The 24633-nt window shown below is 38.2% G+C and overlaps 1 protein-coding gene across 2 annotated transcripts in view; it reads right to left on the bottom strand.

Moving 5' to 3' along the window:
* NDFIP1 (Nedd4 family interacting protein 1) overlaps nucleotides 1–24633 on the bottom strand; it is a 34406-nt gene that overhangs the window by 4465 nt on the left and 5308 nt on the right. For both annotated transcript variants that reach the window (XM_069483814.1, XM_069483813.1), the window contains exons 2-7: nucleotides 12019–12106; nucleotides 11574–11704; nucleotides 8392–8479; nucleotides 7376–7500; nucleotides 5550–5616; nucleotides 1162–1267 (exon numbers count right to left, since the gene is read on the bottom strand). In XM_069483814.1, the coding sequence (XP_069339915.1) occupies nucleotides 1164–1267; nucleotides 5550–5616; nucleotides 7376–7500; nucleotides 8392–8479; nucleotides 11574–11704; nucleotides 12019–12106 (603 nt within the window). In that variant the 3' untranslated portion in view covers nucleotides 1162–1163. The remainder of the gene's footprint in view (nucleotides 1–1161; nucleotides 1268–5549; nucleotides 5617–7375; nucleotides 7501–8391; nucleotides 8480–11573; nucleotides 11705–12018; nucleotides 12107–24633) is intronic.

Below are 24633 nucleotides of genomic sequence, written 5' to 3'. Positions count from 1 at the left end.
ACTGGGTTTAAAGGGCAGCTCTATGAATCTGATAGTTCCACTGCAAACAGGCTTGGCACGCCAGATATTTGAGAACACTGTTTCAACCTGACTTTCTAGCCGTGGCTCCCAATACTCCCTTACTCCCCAGTAGAGCTCCTGTCCCTTGAGCAAGCTGCATCATTCCCTGTCTCTATTTCTGCTCTTCATTCTGCCTCAGGTGATTCTGAAGTTTTCCCCCACACTATCCAATGTCCACTAGTTGAAATTCTATCCATCATTTAGGGTTTGTCTCAACTGGTACATACACCCTATACAAAGCCTTGCCTGAGGTCTTCAAGTGGAACAGCCTCTGGGTGGTCCTCAAGATTCCACTCCATGATCCACACAGTCCCCCAAAGCCCCAAGGAACAAAGAGTCAAGTCCAAGAAGGCCTATTAGAACTTGTTAACAGAAGCCTCTCTCTGTTGTACTCTTTCTCAAGATTTCCTCTCTCTTCCTTTAGGTAGTTACTAATGTAAGATGGAGTCAGCCTCTGGGGAAAACCCTGTGTGAATCAAAGAAGAGCCTTGGCAGGGCTTAGTCCTCCTGTTCTAGGCAAGGGAAAAGGTCCTCTTCTCTCTTCCTTTCCTGGGGTTTGACCCTCCTTTCCACAGAGTGATAACACCAAGGTGTGAGCATGAAGAAAGGTACCAGGAAAGCCTCAACGACTAATTTTATGAAATGGAAGCCATGGTGGGCTTGTTAGTAGCTCAGGCAAAAGGAGTTCCTGAAGTACCCTATAATCTCTCCTTACTCTGGGAATTGGGGGCAGAGAAGGGTAATTAGGCCGTGAAGGGTTCCTTCTGAAGGTCATCCTTTGGAACTGGTGCAATGGTAAGTGGGCTTCAGGATGCCAGATTCAACCAAGCAGCCAAACAGCCCAGTTCCCTGATGACTACTAGGATGCCTGCCTCCTGCGCATTGTCAAAACTCCGATGGCAGTTTTTTTTAACTTGCCTTATCAACAGCTTTTTATAGAACTCCCCTCTTACTACACTAAACTAGAAACTGCTAAAAGGCAGCGACTGTGCCTTCCTTACCTTGTCTATATCCCTTAACATAGATACTTTCTCTAAAAACTGAATGGAAATCTGTAATATCTCACACGATTACCCTGGGATTAGAGTAAATTTTTTATACCTTTAATAAATAAAGAGAACTCTGGTCCTGGGGAGATTTGAGAAAGTTTCTGGCATCTTCCGAACTTTTGCATAATTGATAAATCCTCTGAGAAACAGGAGAAAGCCTAATTTAAAAAAGAAAAGTCAAGAATAAATTTATAAGTTCCATGTTAAGTACCCCCCCACCTCCTGATAATAATACGTTTTTCTCCTAAAGGCTTTCAAAACATGAGCAATTTCTTCCAGAATCTCTCAAGGATTTTCATACCAAATTGTCCATCCTTCAATGAAAAGGTATAATCACAAGAGTTTCTTTAGCATATTCAGAATCTAATCGGTCTAAAAAAGGAAATAAAACCTAACATGGGCCAAACTTTTATATCTGAAAGCCTCATTGAGAGACATAGCAAAATCTACCTACTGAGTCTCAAAAAAGTATTCCAGGATAATCAACAACAAGAAAAAAACTTTATAACTGTGCTTTTCTCAAGTTAAAAAAAAAATATTTTTCACCTTTCTTGTCATGGGATATTTCTCTGTCGACAGTACATAATGTTGTCCACTAGATGTCAGGATCCCCTTACCTGTGACAGAAATTCTCATAGTCTCAACTCTAAACTATTGCTCTATTCTTAGTAAGACTGATCTTGTATGACTACACCAGAATCTACACACTCACAGAAGTTTGAACCTCTTGCAACAGTGGGGAGGTGATGTGCTCCTCCACTGGGAATTCAGACAGTCCTGGCCCTCCTTCTTCAGAGATGGTCCCTTAGTCTTTAGAACATTTTTAAAAACATTTCATTGAGACACAATTTATATACCACAAAGTTAACCAAGGATAATCCACTGGGTTTTAGTGTATTAATAGACTCATACAACCATGACCATAATCTAATTTTAGAACATTTCCATCACCTCCCAAAAAACCTGTACCCATTGTAATCACCTTGCATCCTCCCCTTTCCCCGGCCCCAGGCAACCACTAATCTTTCTGTTGGACACATTTTAAAATATACTCAGTGGAGGAAAACTCTTTGTACTCAGACAGTGGAACTGATTTTTGGCAGTAGCCAAGAGTTGTCAGTGCTGAGCTTGGTGAACACCATTATGTTTGACACTACAAGCAACAAGTAACTATAGAGGAGGGGCCACCCCTTCAAATGCTAGTTGTGTATGTATAGGGGGAGGGCTCCTAGGGAACCGAACAGCACATGATCTGCATGGAGGGGACAACTCAGCTCCAACCAAAGAGTGCCAAGTGGGAATGTAGGCCAGTTTTGCTAGATATTTCAACTTTTGGGAAAAGAAAAAAAAAAAAAAAAAAAAACAGCGGGGGACTGGGGCAAACAAAAAAAAGTAATTAAAAAAACCTTTTAAAATAACTGTGGAACAAGCAAACCACAACTCCAAGCTAGCCATGGCCCATAAGCAGCTGGCCTGAGAGCTCAGCATAGACTCCTGCAGGAGAAAACTCCAAAAAATTGGTTTCTCTTCAAAAGAGAAATTGCAAAAATGACCCGTGCATCAGGTCACAGAGATGTAGCCAAAGTCTTACCACTTTTTTGCTTATAAGCAAATGGTACCTCGCAAGAATGATCAATGATAAAGTATTATACATCCCTCTCCCATGAAACTTTAACATACAAAGGAAATCAATCCATTAAATTTCTTTAAATTATTTATGCTGTAAACAGTCAATCTGAAGATATGCTTAAGGGCTCTTCGTTGGTCCATTAGGATTAGATTTGACTTTAGGCATAGGGGAAGAGGGGTGGTCAGCATTTCTCTGAAAGGCACAGTTTAGAAAATAAGCAAGCCAAGGAACTATTCCTCCTAAGTTATTCCGTTGGTCATTTTTATTATTAAACTTCTTACTAATCAAGGGAGAGGGAAAAAATCAACTATTTCTTTTTTCTTAGAATTCCAGTGTCCAATCGTGGAGTAGATGATGCTATTTGGGGTAGCAGGAGAATGCTGTGATGTATGATTTTTTTTTTTTTAAGAAACAGGGTCCCGAATGCAGTGGCACAATCATAGCTCACTGCAGCCTTGAACTCCTGGGCTCAAGTGATCTTCCTGCCTCAGCCTCCCAAGTAGCTAGGACTACAGGCACACATCACCACATGTGGCTAATTTTCAATTTTTTTTTTTTTTTTTTGAGAGATGAGGTCTTACTATGTTGCCCAGACTGCTCTTGAAATCCTGGTCTCAAGCAATCCTCCCACTTCAGCCACCCAAAATGCTGGGATTACAGACATGGGCCACCATGTCTGGCCAGTATTTTCTAAGTAAAATTTAAGGTCAGAGGCCGGGCGTGGTGGCTCACGCCTGTAATCCTAGCACTCTGGGAGGCTAAGGCGGGTGGATCGCTCAAGGTCAGGAGTTCGAGACCAGCCTGAGCAAGAGCGAGACCCCGTCTCTACTAAAAAAAAAAAAAAAAATAGAAATTATCTGGCCAACTAAAATATATATAGAAAAAATTAGCCGGGCATGGTGGCACATGCCTGTAGTCCCAGCTACTTGGGAGGCTGAGGCAGTAGGATTGCTTAAGCCCAGGAGTTTGAGGTTGCTGTGAGCTAGGCTGACGCCACGGCACTCACTCTAGCCAGGGCAACAAAGCGACACTCTGTCTCAAAAAAAAAAAAAAAATTTAAGGTCAGCAATGCATGGCTCTGTCAGCCTTGGCAAGGCGGATCCTGAATCTATTAAGCACCTACTGGGCAGGGGTGCTAGGATGTGCGAGCCAGAGCCAGACCCATTAACAGTACCGCCACCAAGGGTCTGAACTAAGGAAGCAGCAAGAAGGCCCGAAACAGGAGACAGAAGAAAGGGATGTCACAGAAACACAGTGAGGCAACCACACCACCTTTAACAGCCACAAGATGGCCCTGCTGTTGTTTTGTGGAAATGACAGCAGTCACAGTGGGCTCTTACTCTATCATATACATTTTCTTTACAAATAATGAAGCAGCCAACATTAAAATAACTCACCCAATGTCCATTTCTTTGTTCTAATGTCTAGGACATTAGATTTTTAAAGGGCATTGCCTAAGACATTGAGAAGATTTTAAAATAAATATTTAGAGTAAAAAATACAATCTGAAGATCAACACCATGAAATATGTGGTACATATTTTTTTAAAAAGCCTCTTCCTCTCCACATCCACACCAGCATCTGTTGTTTTGGGATTTTTTGATAGAAACCATTCTCAGTGGTGTTAGGTGATTATCTCATTGTGGTTTTGATTTGCCTTTCCCTGATGATTAGAGAACTTCAGCATTTTTTTCATGTTTACTGGCCATTAGTCTATCTTCTTTTGAAAAGTTTCTGTTCATGTTTTTTGCCTACTTTTTAATGGGGTTATTTGATTTTTTTCTTGTTGATTTGCTTGTAAATTCTGGTTGTTAGCCCTTTATTGGATGTATAGCATGCAAATATTTTCTCCCATTCTGTAGGTTGTCTATTCACTCTATTGATTGTTTCCTTGGCTATGCAAAAGCTTTTTTATTTAATAAGGTCCCATTTATTTATTTTTGTTGTTGCTCTGATTTTCTTTTTAACAACCTGGATAGAACTGGAGACCATTCTTCTAAGTGAAGTATCGCAAGAATGGAAAATCAAACACCACATGTACTCACTATTAAATTGGAACTAATTGATCAACACTCATGTACACATATGGTAGTAAAACTCATGGAAATCAAGCAGATGGGAGGGGGGAGAAGGGGATGGGTAAATACACATCTAACGGGTACAATGCACACTATCTGGATGATGGGCACACTTATAACTTTGACTCAAACTGTACAAAAGCAATTCATGCAACCAAAATGTTTGTAATATTCTGAAAATAATAAATAAATAAAATTTTAAAACAAATAAAAAGCCTCTTCCCCATTGTAAAATAATTCTTATTCTCACCAATGGTGAACTAAAGAATTCTGGAAACCCAATAGTACTTTTAGAAGTTATGCCTAGCAAGGCTATACATTTTCTGTTTTCCTCTGATAGATTCAACCAAAGATGGGCCACATAAACTTATGAGTTAGTCCAGTTGGTTACAGTATGCCTATAATACGCAATTTGGAGTTAAGTTTATGAATGCTTTGTGGCAATAACTCGCAAGAAGAAAAAAATCCACAGACTATAGACTCTTCTCATCAGTGTACCCCATTGACCACATGGGGGAAAAGTATATATGTACAGGTTAGGGAAAACCTACTACCACAAAAAGATTTTTTTATTAATGTGTAAGTTTCTCTGATAGTAAGAACAGTCTAATCTTTAAGAAACATTAAAAAATTATACTTATTATTGAAGATTAATATATTACTATATAGTAACTGAAATGAGAGTTTACCGAAAGTAAATTTTTCTCCTTTTCTTATGTTAAAAGCACTTACCTAAAACCAGGAACACCCACCAGAGCCAGTACTGACCATCAAAGTATCCAGGGAAATAGGTAGAAAACTAGAAAATAAAGCAAAACGCTTTATAGCAGCCTAACAGATACAATTTCACATTTTAACTTAAAGAGTACACAAAACACAAGACATTTATTATTTGTTATACCAATGTCATTTAGCCCTTACGATAATTTAAAAAATACAAGTGAAAATATTTTATATATGACAGATTGGAAATGGTTAAGATAAACACAAATCTATTTCCTTTCATGGAAAAATAACTGTTAAATATCCTAGCTTTCAGCTTTATAAATTCCTTGTTTTCAAAATGTACAAAATTTGTTTTCTTAAAAAAACTTTTTTTCCCCCCCCATATATATTTGCCCTTCCAGAAATAGGTTTAAATGATAGTTTTACTTTGCTTATTCAGTGCCAAAATCAATTATTTGGCTGGTATCACTGCCTCCTTACTAATGAGGCCTGATTTTGTTCCTATTCCTCCAGCCTTGCCTTGATTTTGGAAGCTTTATCACTACATACGTTAGTGCCATTCCCTTGCCAGTAACTGGTTTACCAATGGGCATAGGATGTCATCCTGGACAATGGGAATTGAGGGTCTATGAGAGGCTTCCTTGCTCTTACAGGAAAAAAAAGAAGAAATTAACCTCCAGGACTTGTTTTTATGGGAAATAAACTTTCCCTATTGTTTTATTTTCTAAGCCATTTTGAACTAGGTTTTCTGTTACTCACAGTCAAAAGCATCTTAACTGACACAAGTTGATTCATTCAATCCAGCTAAAAAATTTAGTAAACTTAGTTTAAAAAAAAAAGACTGGTAACTAATTTTATTTTTGTTTTCTTTGGAGGCTTTGGTGTCTAGAGTTTACCATAGTTTGAGAATTAAAACATAGTATTTCATTTCATAATAAAGTAACAATAAGATTTAGAGAAGGAATGAAAACCTCCTTCAGTGTGGGTTCTTAACCTAAAATTTATGTTTTAGATGAGTACTTATTAGCTGCCTGGGAGAAGAGTTTATAACTTTCATCAGATTCTCAAAGGCTTCTGGAACCCAAAATGTGAACAACTGCTTTAGAATAAAAAAGGAGGAACTAAAACTACAGTGGTCAAATCAAAACCCACTAGTTAAGTAAGCCGATTTATGACGAATACAGTGGTTTTGTCTATACAGTTGACAACAGTAATAAATTTATCTGAAATCAGAGGATACTTTAAAAGCCTAGATCGTTTACAACTTCAAATGATTTCATTCATTTTTAACTAACAGGTAACCTCCAAATCACTAAATACATTTCACTAGTTTACCTCAGAGATAGGCCCCTAATGGCACTAATACTCGTTAAACATTTTGGCTCCCCAAACATTTTGGCATAACCAATTCTGGAAGGGAGGGAGAAAGAGAAGGAGAAAAGAAGGAAAAAGAAAGCTAGATTAAAAACATTTTCAGTAGAATTAATGAGAGGAATGCCTGTTTTTGATGAGATACCAAAGAGGTAATATCCTTCCTCTTATAAAAACAACTAATTTCAGAAAACACTCACATATATGTATTATAAACATTAGAAACAAAGAAAGCAGCTGGTGACAGACCAACATTCAATGATATGACTACAATACTCGTGTGCATGAGCCACTTGCAACAGATTTTAGTTCATCTTCATCATGAAACCAGAACAAAGACAAACCAAAAATCATTTAAAATGTTTAAATAACTCAAAAAATGCAAATGAAAACTCAAATATTCAAAATCATTCTAATTATTGTCTCTGTGCCGAGTCTATCTTTTCTGTTGTACAACTTACCCTGACAATCAGGATCCACTTAATTAGAGAGAGACCAAATCCTGAAATGGCTCCATACCTTCCCGCAGCTGAGGTGGTCAGGCAAAAAGACAGGAAAAACCCGATCCAGTTGAAGAGGAATGCCACTGTAACAGCAGAGGGAGGAAAAAGGACAAGAGTGTGTGCCCTTTACACCTGCATTTGCTTAAATGACTTCCCCCAGGATAAAAGACAGTCTGCCCTCTACAACCTTCACCTGGATTCCCCCAAAACACCCATCCTTCTGCCCTTCCCCTAAAAGCAAACAAGAAAACATCCTCTCTGAATATCAGGTTTAACACTATTGTGTCTACTGCTGTTCACTTTCAAAAATGCCTCAACACTTACCAAACTGTACACTTATGACCTGTGCTCTGTACTGTGTGTTATATACTTCGATAAATAGATGCCTTCAACATTAAATTAGTGCCCCCAAATAATCTAAGTTACTCATCCTCCTGTTCTATGAATTTTGACAGCTTACATAACATCATCTCTAAAAGCGCTGCATTTTCTTTATCAGTTTAATACAGTAAATGAAAGATGTGGTAAAAAAATAAATGCAAAAAAAAAATAAATGCAAAATAAATAACATCAAGGGGGGGGAAATCAGGCTGATTTTGATCTATCAGAAAATAGAAGCTTGCAGAACAAAATTCATCAGACAAAGGCACTTAATCAATATTCTATGGGTTAGGTATGAGGAGGAGGATTGCAAAGGGGCCCCACAGACCTGGAAGATAAGGCTTAGCTCATGTGAATATGCAGCATCCCCATAAAGGCTTTAATTATATTTTCCATAGCTATTCATGGAAATAGAAGAAGAGAAGGGATATTAAGGTAAAACTATACTAAGCTCAGAACATCCCAGTAAAAGCACCAAATAATGTATTAGTATATTAGCTCAACCAGTTATTTTAATTCACTCACATTCACCCATAATCCAAAGCGCTCTGGTTTGTGGGAAGAGGCTCTGCTATCTATGCGTTTATACTTACTGAAAAAAGTTAACATGAAAATCCCATCGTTTCCTATCCTCAGCTGGTCAGCATCATCAAAATCATCTCGACCCACAAAATCCTCATCCTAAATGAAAAGAAAAAGAATTATTTCTAGGCAAAGGGAAGACATAAGAAAAATAAGGAAAGGAGCAAACAAGTACCAAGAAGAAAATTTATTGCTTTGGCTCAATTCAAAACTGAGAATTAAAGGCTCAGTAAATGTTAAAAATTTCATTTTGCATTACAAGTAAAACATATAATCAGAGAAGAAACACATCTTCCTTCTATTGCCATAGTTTTCTTTTTCTTTTTTTTTTTTTTTTTGAGATGGAGTCTTGCTTTGTCACCTGGGCTAGAGTGCCATGGCATCAGCCTAGCTCACAGCAACCTCAAACTCCTGGGCTCAAGCGATTCTCCTGCCTCAGCCTCCCGAGTAACTGGGATTACAGGCACATGCCACCACAACCAGCTAATTTTTCTATTTTTAGTAGACATGGGGTCTCGCTCTTGTTCAGGCTGGTCTCGATCTCCTGACCTCAAGCAATCCTCCTGTCTCGGCCTCCCAGAGTGCTAGGATTACAGGCATTAGCCACCGTGCCGGCCTTATCGTAATAGTTTTCTAAATGAAATTTTCATTTTATAACCCAAATTCTTTAACAATACACTTCAGAAATTAAAAAAGTTCACAAAGAACTATTCACTATTCCTTTTTAAAATATGTATCAAGAAAAGGAAAAAGATAAAATTTACTTACACATTTGTCTTAAATTCTAGATTATCAGTAATCCAGGGCCTGTTTTAGGGTTTAGAATATTAGTAATCCAGGGCCTATTAAGGAGATAAAATCGACCAGCTAAAGTGTTTTATGAGACTGACATGGGGGAAAAAGGACAGTACGATCATACAGGAAGAGTCTACAGAGCTGCCCACCACGCGACTCCAGGCATTTCTTTGTATTGGTATATACAGGTCTGAAACTATCTCATGTCTAATCTTATCAGCAGGTGGGATCTCTTCCATCCTGACTCGAAAACATAAAACTGTAGGTCTAGCAGGAACATGATCTTGACCAACACTAACATATGTGGCCTTTCTTTTCAACTGATGTAGATTATATGTCGAGATATTAAAAAATAAAGGAATATACACTAAAAAATATAAAAGTGATAGACTTCAATGAAGGCTCCACAAATGAAAACATTTTAGGGACAATCAAAACTTGTCCTACACAGAAAGGGGCTGGAAGATCCATACCAAACTGTTAACAGTGGCTCCCCTAGGGAGTGAGAACTAGAGAAAGGGGCATTATGCAAAACTTTTTACCTATCCACCTTGCATTAAAAAACTGCTCTATACACATCTGCTGAATATTAGAGCCCTTTAAAAGGTTCCTAAATACATACACTTATCAAATAAAAGTATTCTGAAGAGTTCTGTGATTAATCAGAGCTAATTTCCATACTGGTCTACTTAATGTATATTCCAACAGGTCTGCAGAATACAGTGAAACCTAAAGGAATATTTGGGTTTGACCTTACTTCTGCTACTTATCAGCCATATGACTGGGCAAATTAAAATTACTTAAACTCTCAGGCCCTCAATTTTTGCATCTGTACAATGGACATAATACAATCTCTACCTTGTGAAGTTATTGTGAGGACTGGAAACAATATATAAAACATATAAAAGCATCGAACACAAGACCACGTATATCATTTGCTTCTAATATATGGCAGTTATATATATTACGACTGTTTTACCCTCAGAAGATAAGCTCATGAGGGTTCTTTAGTTTGTTCCTGGCACCTACAAGAACTGAATGCACATCACCATGTAGGATTAGCCTAGACTGAGTTCATAAACTATTTCTGTCAAGCAGTGGTTTTAGGAGCTTCACTCCTCATAGCAGGTGTGGTCTGTAAGCAGCCTACTGCCCTTAAGCCAAGCCAGGGGGAACCTCTGGGACCTATGCCATTGCACTGGCCAGATTGGGCTTCTTTTTTATTTTTTTGAGAGTCTTACTCTGACACCCTGGCTAGAGTGTAGTGGCATCACCCTAGTTCACTACAGCCTCAAATTCCTGGGCTCAAGCCATCCTCCTGCCTCAGTCTCCCAAGTAGCTGGTACTACAGGTACATGGCACCACTCCCAGCTAATTTTTTCTATTTAGTAGAGATGGGGTCTTCTTGCTCAGGTTGGTCTCAAACTCCTGAGTGCAAGCAATCCCCCCACCTCAGCCTCCCAGAGTGCTATTAATAGGATTACTGGCATAAGCCACCTCACCGGGACTAGGCTTCTCTTCTTATTCTTATCATTCACTCCAGTTTCTTGTAGGACTAGAGCCGAGAGCCCTGATGGTCCCCACATTCATGGGGTCTTATCCTGCTTCCATTCGCCCAATATCTGGCCCAAGGCCCTACCTGCATCAATGCAAACTTCGATGAATATTTACAAAACCACACTTAGCACTTATAGATCTGACATCAAGAACCAAGGATGCCCAATAATCTCCACTGGCTTTGGCAGATAACTACAGAAACTAGAAAAAAAAAAATTAATATCCACTGGCTTACATCACATCGCACTCCCAAGAATCAATATCAGGCTAGCTGGAATCTGAACTCACTATGCTCCTATAAAGGGCATGATCTAGACTGATGGAGGCACAGAGTTCAAATTCTATGAAGTTGCAGGTACTTATTCTCTCTATAGACCTCCCTACCAGCTATCCGTCTAACACCAAAATATTAAGTGTGCAGAATCAAGGCAACATCAGTGTACTTCCTAAATCAGCTCCTGTTTCAAAATGTTTTAGCCATTCCAGGAGACTTGAGAAAGTGGTGGTAGTAGGAGAGATACAGGAAAAATGAGCTGGCTTGACTAGCGATTCTCTGCTCATTTAGTCCACTTTACCTCATCATTTTCAGGAAGAGATGAGCTTATTATCCCAAAAGAAAATGTACTTTAAATAAAATTGTACTTTTACTAATCAATACAATCTTAAGTAATAAATCAAAATTAGATAATGAAGGTCGGTGAAGATCTTCAGAGTGGAAGTGGGGGCGGAGCCGGGGCCTTGTTGGCAAATAAAGTTTAAACGTGTAAAAAAAAAATTAGATAATGAAAATAACTTAAGTGCCATAAAGCAGCCATCAAGTAATACAGCAAATTGTACTTACTCTTCCAGGAACCAAAGGAATAGTAGCTTCAGCCTTGGTTCGCTCAGCTTCATCATAACTGGGCAGTGTTGTGGCCACATTGTAAGATGGGGGCTTTGGAAACCCAGACTCATCCTTGTAGTCAAAATATGCTGCAGAATAAAAAAGCCACAATTATCTGATTATTAGTTGAATTCAAAAAAAATAAAAGGATTTCCACTAACTCTGGCAAACAAAACACAGCCATTCCCAGGAGTACATACATAATAAGTGAACCAAAAGATATTTATAGGTGAATGTAAGAGACTGGGGATGATTTTTAAATTTATCCCCTTCTCAATTATATAAAATTCAGACTCACTTTGTACCCTCCCTTCCAACTGCTCCTGAACCACTTTTTTAACCATCATGTCAAAGCATAGAGTGTTTTTAAGGAGGTCAGTAATCACCCTGCCTTGTCACCTACCTGCACTCTCTGCAGAGATGCTGCTGTAAGGTGGAGGAGCATCACCTGCAGCCTGCTCAGGCTCTCCAGACTCTTCTTCATTCTGCAACTAAATAAAAATTTTGTATTTTAGGGCCAGGTGCAGTGGTTTATGCCTGTAATCCCAGCACTTTGGGAGGTCAAGGTGGGAAGATTACTTGAGGCCAGGAGTTCAAGACCAGCCTGAGCAAAATAGTGAGACCCTGTTTCTAAAAAAATAGAAAAAATAAGCCAGGTGTGGTGGCGTGCCTGTAGTCCCAGCTACTTGGGAGGCTGAGGCAAGAGGATTGCTTGAGTCCAGGAGTTTGAGGTTACAGTGAGCTATGAGGACACCACTGCACTCTAGCCCCCAAAACAGAGTGAGACCCTGTCTCAAAACAAAACAAGAAAATTCATATTTTAATGCAAGTATAAAGCCTTTTAGAAATATGAGAACCCAAAAGTTGGAATAGCCTTTCTTGAAAACTATTTGGCAATGTGTTCCAAAAGCCTTAAAATGTGAAAAAAGAAAAAAAGTATTCTATTCCTAGGAAGTTATTCTATGGAAATAATCAAAAGGCAAAAAAGATACATACAAGCACTACTGCAGCAAAAATTAGAAACAACCTAAATTACAATCATAGAAGACTTAATGAAGATAATTTGGTGACTTGGATAGATATTCATGGTATGCTGTTACATACAAAAAGCTAAATTTGCCAAATAGTATGCATCATATAATTTGGTTTTTAAAAAGACAGACATATAATGGAAAGAAGGTCTAGAATGATAGATATCTACAGTTCAACACTATTATCTCTAGGTAATGGGAGTAAAGGGGAATTCTTCCTTTCTGTTGTTGATATGTATGTTCTAATTTTTTGTAATGAACATTTATCACTTGCATACTTTTTTAAAGTTACAAAAATAGTTAAGACAAAGACAAATCATAGGCAAATCATGTTACCGTTACATTCAGTTTGTGTACACAAATTAAATCTTAAATAATTGAGATACTTATGAAAACAGAAAATTCTATTTAATTCTACGTGTATATATAACCGCTGTCAGCACATCTCCGTCTTTCCTACCTCAGCAACTTTCTCACTGGCCGAATCTTCAGTTGTTTTAAATAATTTACACTGAAAGTGTATCTGCCTGCTATTAATAGTTTGGATAGTCTATCCAAGTCATCTTTATAGAAAAAAGACATTTCAATTTATTTTTCCAGTGTGACAATAGACTACATTAACTTAAAAGATTAGCTGGCTGAGACTGGGAGTCAGTTTGGAAAGTAATAACAGAGTATTTATTTTTTGAAAGACAGAAGGAGAAACAACAAGAATATGTAGTGATATAACTGACTTGAGGGTCTGGTCCTGGCTTCAGTACTATCAGGATACACAGAACCAACTGAGGTACTGTATAATAGAACACACACAACTTCTAGATCATACTGCTACAAAGAAGTCTATCTTGAGTTGAGACAGAAAAACAGAAAGCCTGAGGTGTCCTAACATGAAGTAGGGCCCCTAATCCATTACATTTTAACTGACAATCTCAATCTCCACTCCCTATGCCGTTCAAAACCAGATGCCAACAAACTTTTCTGATTAATATTGCACAGCATTCAATTTCAAATGAATTCTTAAGTCAGATTCTCATCAGCATCTACCATCTGGGCACATTTTTGGGGGCCCTAGTAATTTAATGTTAAACTTAAGACACTCCCAAAATAACTGTATCATAACCTAAAATAATTTAGTCTTTAAACAAAGGTATATGGGGGCAAAATAGCTCTTTAGTAAAGTCAAATGTTCCTGGAACACCCAATCAATGAATTATTTAAACAGAGTTTCTAGGACAACGGTTCACCTGAAATACTAGTTTTAACATAATTTGAAGCTCTAGTCAGGGTATTCTCAGCCCCTTCACACTTAACCACTTCTGTGCCATGGGGCGAAAGTTGCAAAAAGAAGCAAAAGAGTCAGCAGTAAGAATAGAGGCAAATACAGACTTTTATTTATTTGTTTAATTTTTTTTCTTTAGAGACAGGGTCTCACTCTGCTGCTCAGGCTGGAGTGCAGTGGCGTGAGAACGTTGCCTTCATATGCCGTATAGCCAGTTATGTCCTTCACTTAGACCCAGCTCGGTACTTCTAACCCGTGTTATATTTCCTGAACTTGGTCAAAGTAATCATATTACCTCTGCATAATGTAGGTTTCAGAAAGGAAGCATGGCAATTCTAAGAAATACAGAAGTCCAAAGAATAAAGAGGTAGAAAGGTCTTATATGCCAGTATCTGTAAGACAGGATACCCGGTCTCCTGGTAACCTGGAAATGTTAAATTCAATCATTTAACATAACAGATATAGTAACAGATAACAGAGCAAAGAAATTCCAACCTCAGAAACCTCAATTTTCTCTTTGGTGAGGAAAAAAAGAAACATTTCCAGGTGAGGATTTTTGCTCCATCAAAATTCACTACTTTAGTGGTTCCCTCATTAATATCAGCACTTTGGGAGGCTGAGGTGGAAGGATGGTTGAGCCCAGGAGTTCACGACTAGCCTGGGCAACACAGCAAGACCTCATTTCATTCAGTCAGTCTTTCATTCATTAATAAATATTAACCAGGCATGGTGGCATGTGACTCTAGTCCCAGCTACTTGGGAGGCTGAAGTGGGAGGATGGCTTTAGCCCAGGAGTTTGAGGCTGCAGTGAGCTATGATTGAGCCACTGCATTCCAGCTTGGGTGACAGAGTGAAACTGTCTCTAAAAATAAACAAAATTCACTATTTTAGAATCATGTCAAAAACAATTAAAAACACTCATTATGACTATGGGATGATCCTAAAACGTCACTGTACAGCCCTCCCACTCTGGCTTGTTTCTATAATGCTGGTGGCTAAGATTAAGCTCCATCAACAAAGCTATTTAAAATAAAACACAACAATGTGGGGGGAAAGAGGCACTTACCCTCAAAAAGAGGTATTTAGTGACCACTGTCTGCGTGAATCACAACTTGCTAAACAACAGAATCCTTAAACATCCATCTTTTTACACTTTGGGGACAACAAGTCAGACATTCACTAGCAGGGGTGGAGGTGGGAGGGGTTGGGGGTGGAACATGTGCTCTAGAACTACACTGAACGATAAAATTGGTTGCTTGGTTCCAAAATGTATTTTTTTTGTTTGAAACAGTCTCAAAACCTCAAATCCCTGGGCTCAAGCAATCCTCCTGCCTCAGCCTCCAAGTAGCTGGGACTAAAGGCATGCACCATCATGTCCGGCTAATTTTTCTATTTTCAGTAGAGACAGGGTCTTGTTTGGCTCTTGCTCAGGATGGTATTGAAACTCCTGAGCTCAAGCAATCCTCCCACTTCAACCTCCCAGAGTGCTAGGATTACAGGTGTGAGCCACCGTGCCCAGCCCCAAAATGTATTTTTAAGATTCCCCTTTTCTGTCCCTGGGAACGTTCTTGTTGTAGCCTCTCTGCCATGTCCCTGGAGCTCAGCGATCTTTAGGTTCTTTCCTGACCCTCTCTCAGAGAATAGGTGTCATTGTCACTTTGGGGTTAGAGTTGGAAAGATGTCCAGTCTCTTCTATCGACCGGGTCAGTGGAGCCCAAGTCCAACCTAACTGTCACAGAATCTGGGTTGTAGGGGATACTCTGAGAGGCAGGTCTGAAAAGTGACAGGAACCTCTGCTCTCTCAGCGCACAGTGCTATTGGCTAGGGGCCCGACAAGAGCTATCCTTTGATTGTGTGACTGTGACAGACAATAAATAGCTATCAGGGACTGAATTCTGTCATATAATTTTTGTTAAAATTCTGATTAATTTTACTTACTTCCAAATATGATTTAAATGACATTTTTTCCAATTAGAACTATACAATTACCTACACGTGCCATATATTAATAAAATACTGAGTTTAATACAGAAGTAGCTATAACTACCTATATCTCCATCACTGAGATAGGAATAATCCAATCATCTGGAGATTCAGGTGGCCTTTTACTTTACCATACCCCACACTGTGCCCTTACTTTCCTTCTTGATTGCCCCTTTCCTTCCATGCTCCCCTCTGTACTCTGAGCAGACTGTAATTGCTCCCCAGAAGACCCCTAAAGCCCTCCCATGTTCCTACTTCAGATGTATCACAATCTGCCATGGCACCTCTTGGCCTCGATCATCCCCAATTTTTAAAAATATTTATCCTACAAATAGGTGCTTCTAAGGTTTTGTTCTCAAGCCTATACAATGCAGCACATTTAAAATAAAGGGTTTTCCCCTTCTAATTACCCTTCTCTGTATTTAAGTACTGTTGCTGTTAAGAAATAAATATACGACATTTTTTAACAATCTCCAATACAGAAATCACATGTAGTTCTAATATAGAACATTAGTTCACATAAAGTATATTAGTTCTAACAGAAGCAAACTTGAATTTAACAAGTTTAAAGACCTTATATCCTACAGGTTTAAATTCTTATTTGAGTTTCCACCCCAGCAAGAAATCTTCATCACTACCCTCCCCTAAGTAGTTCTAAAGATGATCTTCAATTTAGAAATAAGCTGTTTATAAGTAATAACAGAGCCAGGACTAGGATTAGGGCTAAGGGCCAACATTTATATTGTACCAAATGGCAGGATGTAAAGGAACTTAAAATTCATTCTTGGATTCTCTATATTTACTAAGAATAGGAAGACAACAAAAAACCCTACTAAACAAAACCCGTAAATCCTTATACATGAGAAGAGGTATCAACATATAGCTCATAATTCATATAAACAAAAACGTGAAAAATAATGAACTATCCAATAAATCTATAAAGTTGCAAGTATTTTATGACTCAATATTTTTGGTTGGGTCCCACTTAAACAGCAACAAAATTCTTGTAAGTTTTAAGTCCCTTCTTTAAGTTATTAACAATAAATCTCAGAAAATCCTGAGTTGGTGACTAATCTCTAGCTTTAAATGTTATTTACCACTTCTAATCTTAGAGTTAATTTCTAAAACGTTTACCCTAAAATGCAATTTTTTAAACCACTCATTACCAACCCGCTACTACTTCTACATACTCTTTAAATCCTACCAAACGAGACAGTATAATTACAGAAAGTAAACAAGCACATTTCTTTAGGTAAACAACTGAGTATGCTGTTTTACTCTGTTGTTCAGAAACAGCCAGAAAGTTTGATTAAAAAAATATTTTGGAATTAGACAGTGTAATGGTTGCAACAACCTTGTGAACATAATAAAAATCACTGAATCATATACTTTAAAAGGGCAAATTTTATGACATGTGAATTTTATCTCAAAAAAGGTACAAGAGTATTTTCTTTTCTTTTCATTTAACAGACTGGGTCTTGCTATGTTGCTCAGGCTAGCCTTGAACTCCTGGTCTCAAGCAATCCTCCTACCTCAGCCTCCCAAGTCGCTGGGACTACAGGCATGTGCCTAGCTATTTTCTAATTTTGTAAAAGCACATCTATATAAATTTCATTTAAAACAAAATCAAAAATTATTCCAAATCATTATTCTCTTGCTAAATCAATGTCTAAGCCCCTCAAGGAAAAGGAATGGGTCCCGATCCCATCAATATCCCCAGAGCTTAACACAGAACCTGTATTTGTGAATAGATGAAAATGACAAAAAGAATATACTAAATTACAAACTAATCACAGTTAAAAAAAAAAATACGTTAATATTCTCCTCTCCTGAAGAGAATAATTAGGGTCAAGAGACCAAAAGGTAGTAGAGATTAAAGGTAGTTAGAGATTAAAATTAGGCTAACCTAATTTTAAGAGCTGAGGAAGATCATTATTTTTTTTCTACTTCAAGAGTTTAAATATAACTTAAAAAACTAACCAACCACCAGATTTAGACTCTACCTAACAATATATCTCACGTCAAAAGGAAAAGATAAATGCAAATCCTCAATACCAAAATGAAAACACAATTAAAAATCAAAATTCACCAAAAGGAAAAGCAAAGTAATCAGAATGCTTTAAAAAGTGAATCCAGGCCGGGCGCGGTGGCTCACGCCTGTAATCCTAGCACTCTGGGAGGCCGAGGCGGGTGGATCGCTTGAGGTCAGGAGTTCGAGACCAGCCTGAGCAAGAGCGAGACCTCGTCTCTACTAAAAATAGAAAGAAATGATCTGGCCAACTAAACATATATATAGAAAAAATTAGCCGGGCATGGTGGTGCATGCCTGTAGTCCCAGCTACTCGGGAGGCTGAGGCAGTAGGATCACTTAACCCCAGGAGTTTGAGGTTGCTGTGAGCTAGGCTGACGCCACGGCACTCACTCTAGCCCGGGTAACAGAGTGAGACTCTGTCTCAACAAAAAAAAAAAAAGTGAATCCAATATCAGATGAAAGGAATACTTGAATACTGCAGTAAATCCCCTTAGAAAGGCCATCAGTTTGTAAAGCTTTCTATGTAAAGATTTTTGTGGTTACCACTGTTAACATATATAAATACAACTTGGTTCAGAAAGAGAGAAAATACTCTAGCTTATATTTACATTCGTCCTTAGAAATGAGACAGCAAATACTACAAACCACAATATAAACAGTTTTATGGGTCTCCTTCTTATCTTTCCATTCTTCACTTTGGGTCCATGTAACAAGTGAAGGCATCCAGAGAGAAAAGAGAAAGGCAATACTGTAGCCACTCATCTCCAGCTTCAACATTCCAGAGAAGGTGCCAGGAGAAATCACCAATCATCCAGGAAGGCACTAAATTAGCCAGCCATGGCTATGGTACTAGCATTGTGAGATTTTAGGTGACACCAGAAAATTGTCATCAACCTGTCAACCCCTAGGATCCATGTCTTACATCTGACATTCAAATATTTCTATCACTGATGGCTCCACCAAGACACCATCAAGTAAATGGTCCCCAGTGTATTCTGGCACCCAGCATCAGCAAAATCTACAGCCAAGAGCCTTCCCGGTAATGGTAAGTCCCATATGGGTCATGATTTTATGAAGATTGGGTTAGCTGAGGCAGGAGGATCGCCTGAGCCCAGGAGTTTGAAGTTGAAGTGAGCTATGATGACTCCACTGCACTGCAGCCTGGGCAACAGAGCAAGACCCTGTCTCCAGAAACAAAAACAAAACAACAACAAAAAAGGACATAAGGAGGGACAATCATCCAATGTTTTCAAATTATTAATAGCAAGTATCTCTTGCCCATGAACATAGCATCTGTTAAGAAGTAGCATCTTCCCTTCAGGTCAATGGTGTCAGGTCTAAGGAAAAAAAGAGAGAAGTATAAACAAAACAAAACAAAACAAGAAATAGTATCTAAACTATTTATAACCAGTCCATATCCTCAGTAATGTGACTCTTACTTCTTTGCCACTTCTTGGTTCCATAAGCAAATTCAGTCTTAGTTCAGAGCTTCAGAGCCTACTTTGAGGAGGAATTAAAAGTCCTAGGGAAACACAAGTTGAAATGGAAACTAAGCACCTGGCTTAGTCTCTTTGACCGTGACAGGATGGCAGAATAAACAATATTAAAAATGATAGCTAGATCAGACTCGTTTTAAAATAATTTATATAAAATCTAGTCCATAATTTAAATGTGAAGGTAGTATATACATTTTGTGTTTTTTTAAACCCCTATATATCTTTTCATCTAAGATATGCAAAGCTCTAAAGTAGAAACATGGAAGCAAAAACAAGCCCCTAATTATTCACCTTTAAAACTGAAATATTAAGCAACCCTTTTTGTTCAATTTTTTAATTTTATTATTTTTTTATAGAGACGGGGTCTCGCTCTTGCTCAGGCTGGTCTTGAACTCCTGAGCTCAAGTGATCCTAACCACCTCAGCAGCACTTTTTGAAAAAACAAAACAAAACTGTCACAACACAGCATGAACTACAACTGGCACCTATCAAGAATTCTTTTAGATTTCAAGAATAATTTAAAAAATCATTTGTTCCTATTTATAAACTCATAATCGAGCTGAAAGTTCTCTGGACTTAGTGTACAGAACATTCCTAGCCTCCATTAAGATTTTATACATACACACACATTAATACACACATATACATTAAGATCTACATATATTTAGGATACGTATAGCATATATACAATCCTAATTTGTGAAATAAATTACATAATGTAATTATTAAAATTACAAAAGTCAACCTTATAAAATCAGTCCAATATAAAAGTTGTTTTGTTAAACTACATGCCTATCTAGCAATATTTAAATTAGATTTGTACAACTTTTCTAAAAAGTAGCTGTACTGCACAGAGTACTAAAAATATAAATGCTGGCTGGGCGTGGTGGCTCATGCCTGTAATCCTAGCACTCTGGGAGGCCGAGGCGGGTGGATTGTTTGAGCTCAGGAGTTCAAGACCAGCTTGAGCAAGAGCGAGACCCCGTCTCTACTAAAAATAGAAAGAAATGATTTGGACAGCTAAACATATATATAGAAAAAAAAATTAGCCGGGCATGGTGGCACATGCCTGGAGTCCCAGCAACTCGGGAGGCTGAGGCAGGAGGATCGCTTAAGCCCAGGAGTTGGAGGTTGCTGTGAGCCAGGCTGAAGCCACGGCACTCTAGCCAGGGCAAAAGAGTGAGACTCTGTCTCAAACAAACAAAAAAAAATATATAAATGCTATTAATGTAGATATATAACCTATAGGTATAGAATCAAATGTGAATAAGTTCTTGTTCAAGCTTTCTAGTCTCTCCATTGCCCATTCTTCTGCACAGCCTGTAAGACCTTCTTCATTGATGATCAGAAATTTATGTCAGGATCATACCAATTTTTTACTATTTTGCCATTTTCCCCCCATAATGCTCCTGAAAGGATGCTTCCATTTTTTCAATAATTTACTAGACAGTCTGACTGCTAATTTAAGCTACTCGGGACTACAGTTCCAAAAGTTATGCTTGCTTATAAGCCCAATATAGAACACACTCAGGCAGAGATTATGGATGGGAAAAGGTATTCTATTCAAGAGACTCTACCTGGACTCAACTGCAGTGGCCCTCCTCCTGCAAAACAGTAGGAGCCAGGAATTGGATGGATCAAGCACTTAATACCTTTCCTGCTACCCTGTCAACACAAACTATTTCACTGGGCAAGTATTTAACTGTCGGATTAATTTAACACCACTCAATAAATGTGTCAGGCCACAACTGATGTGGTGTCTGAGGATACAACAGTGACTTGGCTGATGTTTCTGACCTCAGTAAGCTTGCAGTTTAGCAAATCAGAGATGTGACTATTACACAATTACTGTATAATGTTTCATTTAAGATTAACACACACATTTGCCTCTTATTTCTTCCAAAACCCTCTTAAATGTAAATGTTAGTAAAATTTGGTTTTTTTGAAGGCAAAAATCTATGAAGACCAGCAATAGGAAAGGAAGCAATAATAAAATCCTGAAAGCTAGAAGCAGGATCACAAGTGGTAACTGATTCAGCAGACCCAAGAAAAGTTGAATCCTAAACCAGAAAGCAGAAAAAGCAACCTCTTTTGTACCCCCATAAAGTGCAGGAATTGGTGGCATCAGATACTGGTAGAAGTAGGAGTGAAAATGAGATTAAAAACAGAAAGGCTGCAGAAGCAGCAAAACTGACCAGCCCATGAGGAAAGACCCAAAGACAATACTAACACTCAAAGCAACAGCCTAGTCAGGGCATGCTATATGGTACAGGGCAAAGGTCTATCAAACATACTGAGCTTCCAAACTGGTTTATTGATGGCACACTCTTTTTTTAAATTTTTGAGACAAGGTCTCACTCTGTCACCCATGCTGGAGTACCGCGGCATAGTCACAGATCACTGCAACCTCCAACTCCCAGGCCCAAGTGATCCTCCTGCCTCAGCCTCCCAAGCAGCTTGGACTACAGGCGTGCACCACCACACCTGGCTGATTTTTCTATTTTTTGTATGTTGCCCAGGCTGGTCCTGAACCCCTGGGATCAAATGACCCTCCCACCTCAGCCTTCCAAAGTGCTGGGATTACCAGCATGAGCCACCTCGCCCGGCCTGATGGTGCACTTTTTTTTTTTTTTTCCCCTTCGCTGGCATCGTGGGGATATGGTGCACTCTTAATGAGCAGGCAAGGATCACCACTGAAAGCTTCTAACATGAGAGGGCATAAAAGATCAATGCAAATGGAAAAAAAGCAACTTGTGTGGGAAAATAAAAAAGAAGGGGAAAAACCCTCAATTATGTTGGAAAATTAATAGGAAAAAACAACTATAAAACAAGGACAGTGTACTATTTAAAACAGGAGGGGGAAAAATTAGAGGAGTTTTTGAAAATTGAAAATTATAGTAAATTAAAAATTTATCAAAGAATTGGAAATTAAAATCGGAAAAAATTCATAGAAAGTAGAAAAAGAAAAAAATGAGATGAAGTAAAAAAAAAAAGTTGAAAGAATCAGTACAGAAGGTCTAAAATCCAAATAAATCCAAAGAGAGACCAAAAAAAAAAAGAAAATCAAGGCAGACAAAAATTAAATATTTTTAAATTTCCAGAACTGAAGGATCTGAGTTTCCAGACTGAAAGGATCCACCAAGTACCTTGCACAATGGATGAAAACAGATTCACACCTGGGTACAACCTAGTGAAATTTCAGAACACGGGGGACAAAGCGAAGCTCCTAAAAGCATGGAGGTGGGGGGAGGCCACATACCATTCATCACAGTGGCTTCAGGGTTCCTAACAGCAACACTGGAGCCTAGAAGGCAATGCAGCAAATTCCTTCAAAATTCTGAAGGAAAATGTTTATGATCCAGAAGTCTTGTGTGAAAAGTACAAAAGAAAAAGGTTTTTAGATGTGTAAAGTCTAAAAAAAAAAAAAAAAAAAGTTAGCCTCCTATGCATTCTGCCTCAGAAAAACTGCAGGAGGATACGCTTCAAGGAAATGAGGCAAGAAATATTAATGAAAGAAAGGAGTTTCAACTAAAAGGATCAGGAAACGAAATTCCTAGGATGACAATGAACAGTAGGCCCTGAGAGCAACCTCCCAGAACAGGTTCAAGAGGCCAGGAAAGATTCCCCCCCAAATGAACTGATAAAATACCTAATGTGTTTGAGCATATCAAAAACAATTAAGATTATTAGGTGAGAGTCTGAGAGTGAATTAGTGCTACTAGCAAATTTACGTATGATATGTACACAGAAAACTACGCAGAAAAAGCAATAAGAATTATCAATTGTAGCAAAAAGAAAGTATGTTCAGTCAAGGAAAAGTAACCATAGTGTACTACATGTCTCAGCTGCCAAGTGTTTATTATTGTCAATTATTGTAAGTGCTGAATATTGATCTAACCATATTATGGCTATAACCATATTAAAAAAAATAGAGGGGCAGGAAGTATGAGTACCAACTGAGGGTAGTACAAGAAAGCTAAAGCCTTATAGTCCATAGTGGCAAGTCAATTTTTATAATGCTGAAATCTAAAAAGTCAAGAAGTAGCACACTATAAATGTTACTTAGCTACAGGAATAATAGCAAAACAGCAAAAGAAACAGCTAAAAGAGATAAGAAGCAGGTAGGTGAGCAGGAGACTGCTGTTTTGGGCAATAAGGCTATAAAATCTATTTGACTCTAACTTACATGCATGTGTAACTTTGATATGAATAAAAACTAAATAAAAAGTAAAAATAAAGACAATAAAAATGTGATTACAAAATATGTTACTAAAGAAGACTTTCCCTCAAAGTATTTTCAATCTATAGTTGGTTGAATCTGTGGATGCACAACCTGCAGATACAGAGGGCCAACAGGTACTTCCACCTAGCCAGACACTACAAGCAATTATAACTGGAAAGCACGTAAAGCCCAACATATTTGATATTACTAGTTGCCTAGCTTATTGGCAACAATGACTGGAGGAAGAAAAGGTAAAACCATCAAGCCAATTTTCAGCATTAATCTCTTGTTAAAGTGTTAAAAGTTGCTTTATCTAAATGGGTATCATCCATTACTACCAAAATATGGTAGTTGTACTTATTTAAAGATAATGTAAGAATAAATTAAGAAACCAATGTATTTATTTTAAAGTCCTAAGAACAAATAAATCAGAGGATGTCACTTGAATTTCTTCAAGCCTTTCTTTTTTCTCTTAATAAAAAGTGATTCTCGGCCGGGCGCGGTGGCTCACGCCTATAATCCTAGCACTCTGGGAGGCCGAGGTGGGTGGATCGCTCAAGGTCAGGAGTTCGAGACCAGCCTGAGCAAGAGTGAGACCCCGTCTCTACTAAAAATAGAAAGAAATTATATGGACAACTAAAATATATATATACAAAAAAATTAGCCGGGCATGGTGGCGCATGCCTGTAGTCCCAGCTACTCGGGAGGCTGAGGCAGTAGGATAGCTTAAGCCCAGGAGTTTGAGGTTGCTGTGAGCTAGACTGACGCCATGGCACTCACTCTAGCCCGGGCAACAGAGTGAGACTCTGTCTCAAAAAGAAAAAAAAAAAAAAAGAAAAAAAAAAAGTGATTCTCGTGGTAGGATTTATTTTACAATATAATTTAACATAATTTAATATAATTGATGTCCAGGATAAAGTATTTAAAGTTATGTACAGGCAAGCCAGTAGATGGCATCTGCTTAGAGCAGGATTC

This window comes from Eulemur rufifrons, chromosome 10, assembly GCF_041146395.1.
Source record: "Eulemur rufifrons isolate Redbay chromosome 10, OSU_ERuf_1, whole genome shotgun sequence".
In the NCBI taxonomy this organism is placed as follows: Eukaryota; Metazoa; Chordata; class Mammalia; order Primates; family Lemuridae; genus Eulemur; species Eulemur rufifrons.
This window is presented reverse-complemented; position numbering and strand designations above follow the sequence as displayed.